General features: G+C 53.8%; 1 protein-coding gene across 2 annotated transcripts; it reads right to left on the reverse strand.

Annotated features, from left to right (window-relative positions):
- Positions 1-437: 437 nt before the first annotated feature.
- On the reverse strand, positions 438-9,427 carry Sart1 (spliceosome associated factor 1, recruiter of U4/U6.U5 tri-snRNP). 2 transcript variants are annotated; one of them, XM_038312192.1, is made up of 20 exons: positions 9,076-9,427; positions 7,104-7,161; positions 6,685-6,740; positions 6,045-6,171; positions 5,834-5,939; positions 5,584-5,661; positions 5,378-5,477; positions 5,152-5,294; positions 4,835-5,041; positions 4,368-4,492; positions 4,154-4,287; positions 3,928-4,070; positions 3,387-3,560; positions 3,156-3,266; positions 2,878-2,965; positions 2,307-2,397; positions 2,047-2,182; positions 814-903; positions 602-723; positions 438-516 (listed from the first exon to the last, which is right to left on the reverse strand). In XM_038312192.1, the coding sequence occupies exons 1-20, from the start codon at positions 9,386-9,388 to the stop codon at positions 498-500; spliced, it is 2,421 nt and encodes an 806-aa protein (XP_038168120.1). In that variant the 5' UTR covers positions 9,389-9,427; the 3' UTR covers positions 438-497. The 2 variants fall into 2 exon arrangements, with proteins under 2 accessions (XP_038168120.1, XP_038168121.1); XM_038312193.2 differs by lacking the exon at positions 9,076-9,427 and having other exon boundaries at positions 6,045-6,212; positions 7,104-7,127.

Raw genomic sequence — 9,427 nt, forward strand, 5'->3', positions numbered from 1 at the left:
AAATTACAGGGTAGTGGCTGGTCCAGCCCTAGCAACACCCACGTGACCAAGTCTCTACAAGTAACAACTTGATGACGAAGCCAACTCAGCCAAGGTGTAATAGGGATCGTACCATTGGTGGAGGGGCTTCTGTTCCCGCTGAGTCAGCTCCCACAGAGGAATGTCCTTTGAGGGCAGGGGCTGGTTTTCCTTGTCACCTCTGCTACTTACTAGACTTCAAGTCATACAGTACGGACCGGCCCCATTTCGCTCCTCTATAAACAGAGTGGATGCACTCACTGCAGGCTCATGTGGGAAGCAGGCATTCCCACTGTTCAGATGTCAGCACTGAGGCTGACGGAGGCTCAGGAACTCACCAGGTCACAGAATCGACCATGACCTGAGGCCCAGCCTGTCTTGCTTCTAGGTTTGATCTTAGACCGAGCATGACCAGGAAGGAAAAAATAAGGAGGGGACTTTATTTAACACATCTGGGAGGGGAAGGGAGGAAGGTGGCTTCATTTGGTGATGGTGTTCCTGCAGGGGGAAGAGAGTGAAGGGGTGTGAGACTGGAGAGAAGGTGCGCAGCACTCCCCCCGACCCCGCCAGGCCCTCTACTCACGCATTCATGCTCTTGCCACTGCCACTGAGCACGATGTATGGTGTCTTCTGGGCCTTCTGCTTCTCCTGGAGCAGCGCCACAGTGCCCAGGGGTGTATCACTGGAGCTCATCTTTTTCAGGAGCTGTGGAGACAGAGTAAAGTCAACACAGGAGTGCAGACAGAATATCCTACAGCATCCAAAATGCAGAGCCCCCCACCTACGGAGACCCACCGCCTCCTCATCCAGCTTCTTCATCCGCCGCTCAGTCTTCATCTTGCCTGAACCCTTCCCGTGGAAGCGGTGGGACAGCTGCCGGAAGGCCTGGGGATACAAAACACACAGTAGCATCAGAAACGCCAGGCCAGGACACCAGAGACACACGCGCATCCACTGGGAGCTTCGCAACAGCGACTGGGAGTGCTGATTCACCCAACCCAGGATTAGGCTCAAGTGTTAGGAAAAGATGGGACAAGGACCTAGATCTGGGCATCATACATGGGTTGTGTGCAACCCGAGTGCTAGGAATATAGACCTGCCTCTGGGAGCTAGGGCTAAGCCCAGAAAACGTGGAGCTAACATACATGATAGGGACGCGAGTCAGAAGCCTGGATACTGCCCCAAGGATGAATACCCTCAGGCTGGGGGCTTCGGGTACAGCAGGCAGCACGGATGTCAAACCTTCCTGAGAGCCGTGGAAACGGCTGTGCTGTGCCCACCAAACTTAGCAATAGAAGCAAGGTTCTGTCACCTCACAAGGTCCCCAGATGGTAGGCAGTCAGCCCCCTGGAATGTTTTTGCTCTTTCACTCTTTGGGCTTTGGGGGGGGGGGGGGGCTACAATTCAGCTCCCAAATAAATCACACACAGAGGCTTATTCTTTTCGCTGGTCTTGAACTCACAGAGATCCACCTGCCTCTGCCTCCCAAGTGCAGGAATTAAAGGTATGCGCCACCACCACCCGGCCAGAGGCTTATTCTTAGTTATGAATGCCCAGCCTTAGCTTAGCTTGTTTCTTTCCAGTTTTTCTTAAATTATCCCATCTACTCTGGCCTTCGGGCTTTTATCTTTCTCTATTCCTGTATAATTTTTTTCCTTCTTACTCTTTGTTGGGCTGCGTAGCTGGATGGCTGACCCCTCAAGTCCTCCTTCCTTTCTCGTTCGCAAATCCTTTTCTCCCAGATTTCACCTCATATTTATCCTGTCTGCCTGCCAGCCCTGCCTATTCCTCTCTCTTGCCTCGCTACTGGCCTCAGCTCTGTATTAGAGCATCAGGTGTTTTAGACAGGCAAAGTACAACAGCTTCACAGAGTTAAACAAATGCAACATAAACAAGAGTAACACACCTTAAAATAATATTCCCCAACACTGGAGTGTTGTCCTGCCTTGCTGGGGGTGAGGGTGTTTTTGGCTCCATCCTGACCTAGTCACCCTTGACCTGGCCCTGTCTTCACAGCACCCTGCTCACCTCCTTGGGAGTCAGTTTCCTGCCCGTCTCGTCCACGTACTCAATCTTAACATCAGGCTTGTAGCCATCCTTCTCCTTGAAGTCCTGGGTGAAGCCCCTGTATTCCTCCCGCCGGCTGTACTTATCATCAATGGCCCTAGAGCAAGGCAGAGGGGTGCAATGTGAGCTGCCTGTTGTCTACTGCATGTTCAGAGCAGCCCAGCTTCGTGTCACAGGCATGCTCACATTGCCCCGCTTCCTGCCCTCATTGCCACACTCACATCTTATCCTCGATGCAGTACACGGCTGAGGGCAGTGACTTATTGGGAGCCTTCACCCGGGCCACCTTTTGCACTGTGGTCTCCAGAAGCCCTGAGGACAGAGAAGTTGTGATACCCAGGAGGCCTACACCTCAGGCAGAGATAGCCAAGACAGCCTGAGTAGAGCAGGCCCCAGGGCCCCAGCCTCATGTGAGTGCTAACATCTCTCAGAGCCTTGTTCAGCATGTGAACATGTCACGTCTGGTTTACAGACCAAGAAAACAGACATGAGAGACCATTACCTCCCCAAGGAGACTGCAGAGCTGGGGTCTAGACCCTAGGGTATTGTTTAGCTCAGCGCATTTCTTCAAGGATCAGAGCCTTTAAGGCACAGAAAAGGAACAGGTGGTCTTACCCTGGACCACAGAAAGGCACACCGAGGCTCAGGAGCTGGAGAGCTGCTCAAAGCACTGAGTCTGAGAGGAAGAGGTAGCAGTGCAGACCAAGGATGTGATGCTGCACCCATAGGCACCCACCCAGCCCTTCCCTACCACAGCACCCGACTGCCAAGGCTCCTAGCCTGAACCCACACCTTTGTTCTGACACAGGAGCAGGGCAGCAGCCAGCCCTCTGTTCACGATGGGTTCCTCATCCAAGATGGTAGTAGAAGAAGCGGAGAACTAGAGAGAGAAATGTGGGGTAGAGGAAGACAGACCTGTGAGCAAACTACCCCATCTCGTCTGCCCACCAGCCACCCCCACCAGGCCAGGCTATGACACCAGTTTTAACAGATTCCCCCAGCTGGCTCTTGGAGGTTTAGTGCCCCCCACCCACAGGGGACAATGAGCCCGGGTCCCCATCAGTGCTCACATCCTGTTGCTGCTTCTCCTCATCGAGGTTGACGGTGCTCCAGCCGATGTTCTCTTCCCCATCTGATTCAGAGCCACCATTGGCCGAGCGCTCTTCATCCCTTTCAAAGTCCTGGGACCAGAAGTTAGGGTCAGGAAGTTAGTGCAGCCTAGCCCTCTCCTGCGACCTTTGAGCACTGGAGCAGAAGCTACCACTTTAAAGACACCAGGCCAGGGGAACAGCGGGACCCACCATGAGCTCCTCCTGCTCCTCCCGGTTGCCAGCCAGTCCATAGGTGGGGATCTCCCCTAGCGTGCGGCAGAATTCAGAAGTGGCATTGAACACGATGGCCCCCTTCCGCTCAGGGTCCTCTTCCTCCTCCCAGCCGCGCTGGCGAGACTCCAACTTCTTCACAATCTCCACCACCTGGAGGAAGGAGTGGCTGTGGGCAGACCCCAAGTTTCTGTGGTGATACCACAGAGACTCAAGAGCCCACAGATCCTCCCTGGTGGCAATAACCTAACTATTTCCAAACACACAATGGATCTTCCAACAAGGCTCCATGTCCCCTCTGGTTTCTGCAGCCTCACTCTGCAAACGCAGCAATGGCTCCCTACTACCTATGGAGCCTACCACACTGGAGTTACCAAAGAAATCAAGAAACCTGGTCCTAACCAGATGTTATAAACACAAGAGACTCCTAAGGGAATGTGGGTGCTACGTGTAATGGCAGGTTCACATGCTCACAGGGAAAGGCCCCAAACCACACATCAGCTTCCATGCTCAGCCTCACCTTCTCGCCACTGTCTCGAAGCTGTTGGAGTTGCTGCAGCTGCCGCAGACGCCGCCCCTTCTCCAGCTGCTTCTGCAGCTCTAGCTCTGCTTCATCTTCTTCCAGCACCTCTGGGGATCCTGACGGAAGAGCTCCCCCATCCTCTGGTGGAAATATGGAGGACACCTGCTCACATTACCTCCCTGGCCCACAGACCCACCCCACTCCCTGCTAGCCAAACCCAAACCTTCATCACTGATATCCATGTTCTCTACTCTAGTATCATCTGATGGTGGGAGCTGGGTCACAGGGTCCTTCTCCTCATCCTCCAGGGCCTCCTCCTCCACCTCGGGAACCCGACGCCGACCCCGGCCCCGAAGCCTAGGAGAATGGCACAGTTCAGTGAATGGTGTTCCCTAGGCTGGCCTAACCCTCATACCTGCCACTATGCAGAAACACACCTGGATCCAAAGTCCCCATCCTGAGTCTGGTCTCCAAGAGGCAGTAAGTCATCTGCCCGCATTATAACTTCCTTCTCCTTCTTTCGGATTTTCTTCACCCTCCGCTTGGTCTTTTTGAAGGTCACCTTCAGAGAGGAGCACAGAGGAGTGGGATGGAGTCCTGAACACCACTACCTCCATTTTCCTATTATTCTTCACAGCAAGCCTCCAAAGACGGCTGCTGGCATCATCAGTCCACATGGGTGCCCAGGCTGTGAAGTGACTCACCCAAGGAACAAGCTGCTTTGGGGACAGAACTGGAACATAAACACAGGCCCACTGGTTCAGTGATCCCTATTCATCAACACTAGCACTTCTGTGGGCTGCCATTCACTGCTCACCCAGGAACCAAGTGCTATGCCAACACTCAGTTTCCCTCCAAAGCTCACATTGGCAGCGTGTGACCAGAGAAGGAGAGAGAGACTCACCATCTCTTCAGGACTGAGATACTCAGAGGCAAGCCGGGGCCCTACAGAGCTCAGAGACTGCGCCTGCAGACGTAGCTTAGCCCGGATCTCTTCCAGCTCGCGCTCCCTTAGCCCATCAGCCATGCCACCCTGCTCCAAACGGAAGGAATGTGGCCGCTCGCCCTCCAGCTCCTCATCGTATTTGGCCAGGATAGAGCGGGGTTTTTGCTGCAAGACAAGAGGGTGGCTGGGACCTAAGGCAACTCTTGGGAAGCCATGGAATTGTGGCTTTCTTAGCAGCACATACCACCTGCCCCAGCTTCTGCCCCACAGCAGACCTGTGCCAAGTCAGCCACACTCTCATCTTCTGCATAGGGCAGGTAGGCCGGCTTCTTCTTCCGCAGCTCCACATTCTTGTCTGCCCGCTCCTTGTCCACCATGTTCACGTTCACCAGCACGTCCTCCCCTTCCTGCAGGACTCCTGAAACAGCATAGACGGCACAGTTCCCACCGCCCCAGCGTAACAGTGCCCACACCCCACATGGAGTAACCAGCTCAGCTCACCTTTGTCCTTTAGGGTGAGGACCACAGTCTCCCCTTCTCTAAAGGAATCAATAGCATGTTCCACAGTGAGGCCCTGCAAATCCCGGGCACTATACAGGTCCTACAGGCAAAGAACCAACCAAGTCAGAGCCAGAAGCCACCCAACCCTGGGATGCCCACATCAAGGCCAGTGTCCACCAGAAAGTCTCTGGATGCTGCAGCTTCACCTGTCGCCTCTGCTCAAACTCCTCCTCCACTAGAGTGCTCACACCAAACTCTTGGTCCATCTCCTCGAGTAGCTTGGCCTGTGGGGAAAGGAAGGATGACCAGTAACCTCAACTCAGTGACCAAAAGGCACCCAGGACCCTAGCAAGTTGTTGTACAGAAGGACAGGCTTTGCAGTGAAATTATGGAGAACCCAAGTCCCTGAGCACAGCCCACCACTGGCCACTGCCCCACACCACCAGAGGTTCTCACCCGCTTCTCCGCCAGGTCCTTCTCCTTCTGCAGCTGCCGGCTCCTCTCAATCCAGGCTGCAGTGTCATCCAGCCAGGGGTCATCCTCCCCGAGAGTCTTTATTTTCCTGAGGAGGGAAAACACTTAGGATGGAACCCAAACATGTTCTCCCAGTCTGACCCAGGGGCAAGGAAGCAAAGAGAGTCTTCCTGCTTGGCCAGAAAACCCTCACCCCAATTTTTGGTTCAGCAACCGCTTTTCCTTGGCAGCTGCCAGCTTCTCCCGTAGTTCTTCACGCTGTCGCAAGGCCATGGGGTTGATGACATCAGCTGCCACGGGCTCCTCCTTGGTGCCCGCCTCTGGAAGGGGGGCCCAGACGTGAGGCTATGCTTGCCCATGGCTGGTGGGGAGAGGAGGGAGCCACTCACCCTGCCCCTTCCAGCCCAGGGGCCAGAAGGGGCCAGGAGAGGGGAAGAACTTTCCCCTCCCTATTCCTACCTCACCCCTTGCCCCCCACTTTGTCGCTCCACATAATGTGGCAGGAACCTCCCTTCTATGCCTTCCAAAGCTGCTCAGTCACATGGGCTTTTCCTGTCAGTTTGTTTTTTGGTGAGCATGCTTATTTTTATAAAAGCAAACCAACACTACTTAGACAACCTACAGCAACTGTGCATGTCCCTCAGCCTGCCTAAAGCCAGGGTGAAGGTGCCAAGACCACACAAGAAAAACATATCTCAGATCCCCACTAAGACACAAAGGACAAGTCTTGGCCCTCTGACAAAACATACGTAAGGCTACTAAATGGAGTTGCCTCTGCATGCTAAGCCTCACTTTCTTCCCACTTAGATGCCCCAGTTCAGCCCAACACTCACCTTTCTTGACAGCATTGACCTCCAAGGGTTTCAGCCCCAACTTTGCACGGAGTTTACTGAAGACAAGAGACAGAAGTATTAGGGTCTACCTGAGAAATGGGTAGCAAGTGCATTTATGGATATCAGGAGGTGGAAACAGGCGAGAATGAGTGTCCCTGGGGAGACAAGCAGAGGCTCTAATCCCAGCAGCCTAGGGCAATGAAGACACAGGCTTCCAGACCAGGGAGTGCTTAATTGGGGAAGGCTCTCCTTCCTCTTGGGTCTCAATTTCCTCCACCGTAGCTCCCATGCTGGCTAACTGACTCATGTGGCTACCCCAACTCTAACTGGCTCCATTTGCAGTGCAAGGGTTTCTGTAGGTGACAGTGCCAGGTGTACCCGCTCTCAGAGGAAAACCAGACAGCACACGAGCTACTTACTTGGTCTCCTCGATGCTAAGTGATGAGGCATCTCCAGAGCTAGTTTTGGAGCTGGCAGCTAGAACAATAAGGAGGATGGCTTAAGGGACCCATGAACATGGGACCAAGAAGCAACACTGTGGGCTCCAGCTGCAAGGTCGAAGACAAGGGCCCTTCACCAGCACCTGGGTAGATGACACCAGAAAACAGCAGCCTTCTTTCCCCCAGCTCCCCAGCAGCTGCTACCCTGTCTAGCAACACTGCCTCTTCCCTTTCTTTCTAACCCAAGTGGTTCAACCCTCTGCATCCTTCATTGTGCCCCTCCAAACCTCTGTACTCTACCTTCAGCCTCCACTGTCCCCTCTGCTCTTGTTCTCAGGAAGTTCTATCAAAAGATCAAGCATCATCTCCATGAAGCCATGTTCAATTACTGACGGAATGAGAACTCCGCCTTGAACTGCACAGCTTTCTCTGCCCAAAGCAGTGTGTGCAGTCAAGGAATACTGACTAGGGTGCCTTCCAGGTCAGATGTCGCGGACATAGGTAAATAAACACTCTGGACTTGCTCTACCCACCCCATAAACAGGAGGAAATTTCAACAAACATCACACAGAGGAAGACGCCACCAGGATGTCCAAGTCCCTTACCCCTCACGACTTGCAGCCCATCTCCTGTTCTTTAAACCTAACAGGGCCCTTCCTCCTCCACCTAGGCTCCAGATCCCATATTCTCTATGGACTCTGGAAGTCACAAACCTCCCTTTTTCCAATTAGCAGATTATTTTTAAAAGTTTCAGTTTGGGGCTGGAGAGATGGCTCTGTGGATAACAGTACTTGTGGTTCTTACACGGGACCCAGGTTTGGTTCCCAGAATCTATATGGCAGCTCACAACCACCTAACTCAGTTCAGGGGACCTAATGCCCTCTTGTGACCTCCATAAGCACCAAGTATACATGAGATACAGATCCACACATGATGGTTTAAAAGCTCTATTTTTGTTTAATGCCCTGTGGTGTGTGGCGCTGTTAATCACTCAATCTGTTCAACAATTATCTCTTTGCACAGGTCCTATGACCCAACTTAGTTTTCCTCCCATTTGGCTACTCTTTATTTTTTAAGTATGATCCTTTACCCACAAAACTGAGCTACTGATATTTATCAAGTCCTATTTCTGACTCTAGTTCCCCCTCCACACATTCGAGGGCACTTCATTGCTTTCCTGAATACACTCTGGTCCAAATTCATTCTATTCCGCTTCAACTGCAGGTTTTCCCAAGTGCACCAACCACAAAGCTCTCCGAAACTGTGCCGTTCTCCCTGGCTTCAAATCCGCTATCCTTCTAAATGCAATTTCAACTGACGACCACAATTCAGCAGGCCAATGAGGTCAAAACTTAAGGGGGCATTCCCTAATCCTCATCCCTCCCATCCTCAGTCCAGGCACTAAATTTAGTTCATTCCACGTCCTAAACACCTATATCAATCTGTCCACTCCTCTCCACCCCGCAGCATGGAGAAACATGCATACTCACTATAATCCTCACCTGGCTGGGCCAACCTCCCTCATCCCTCGGTCTCTACTATCTTTGACAAGCTCTCAGTTCAGTGATCTTATATGAAGTAAGTCAACTCACTTCCCTACTCAAACCCTCGGCTCCTGCCATCTTCACAAAGCGCAAATTTCTCAACAGTGTTTACAGCACAGGGTCCTTGATGTTCAGACCCAGGCGTATCTTACTGCTTCACGAAGCTACCACGAGCCCAACACATTCGCCCAGGGTCAGGTTTCCCTTGCCGCTGTGCATGCTCGTACCTCACGCACCCACCCAACACAGAAGACCCAGATCTTCACGAAGCTTAACATGGGGAGTCAGTCTTTAATCCCCAACAGCCAGAGGAGTCTTAGCACGAAAGGCAGAAGGCACTCGGGGTCACCCTATACCCTCCGTCCCGCGCACCCCAAGACCCTGCCCCGCCCCCGCCCCGCCCTCACCGGCCTCGTAGCCGTCATCGCGTTTCTCCCGTTTCACGCGCCGCTCCGAGGGCTCCGCTTGACTTCGTTCGCGACCGTGGGCGCCGCCGCGGGCCTCGGCTTCGGCCCCGCGCCTCCCGCTCCCGCGCTCGCCCCCACGCTCGCGGCTCCGCTTCCGTCGTTCGCCGCCGCTGCTGCCGCCGCCGCTGCTCCGGTGCTTGTGTTTCTTATGCTCTCGATGCCGCGGCGGCTGCTCGGTGGCGCCCCCGGTACCGGCCGCTGCCGTCGTGCCGGCCGCCTCCTTCTCTCCGCGGTGCTTCTTTGACGACCCCATGATTAGCGCGTCGGTCTGGAGCCGGGCCGCCACCCGAGC

The sequence above is a fragment of the Arvicola amphibius genome, chromosome 1 (assembly GCF_903992535.2).
Source record: "Arvicola amphibius chromosome 1, mArvAmp1.2, whole genome shotgun sequence".
NCBI lineage: Eukaryota > Metazoa > Chordata > Mammalia > Rodentia > Cricetidae > Arvicola > Arvicola amphibius.

Bases quoted from the DNA above. Each gene is read 5' to 3' on its own strand.
- Sart1 (XM_038312192.1), bottom strand. From the start codon at position 9,388: ATGGGGTCGTCAAAGAAGCACCGCGGAGAGAAGGAGGCGGCCGGCACG. The intron at 4,493-4,834 runs GTGAGTCTCTCT...TCCTCTCTGAAG, and splicing joins ATCTCAGTCCTGAAGAGATG to GTGACCTTCAAAAAGACCAA. The intron at 3,561-3,927 runs GTGAGGCTGAGC...TCCTTCCTCCAG, and splicing joins TTCGAGACAGTGGCGAGAAG to GTGGTGGAGATTGTGAAGAA.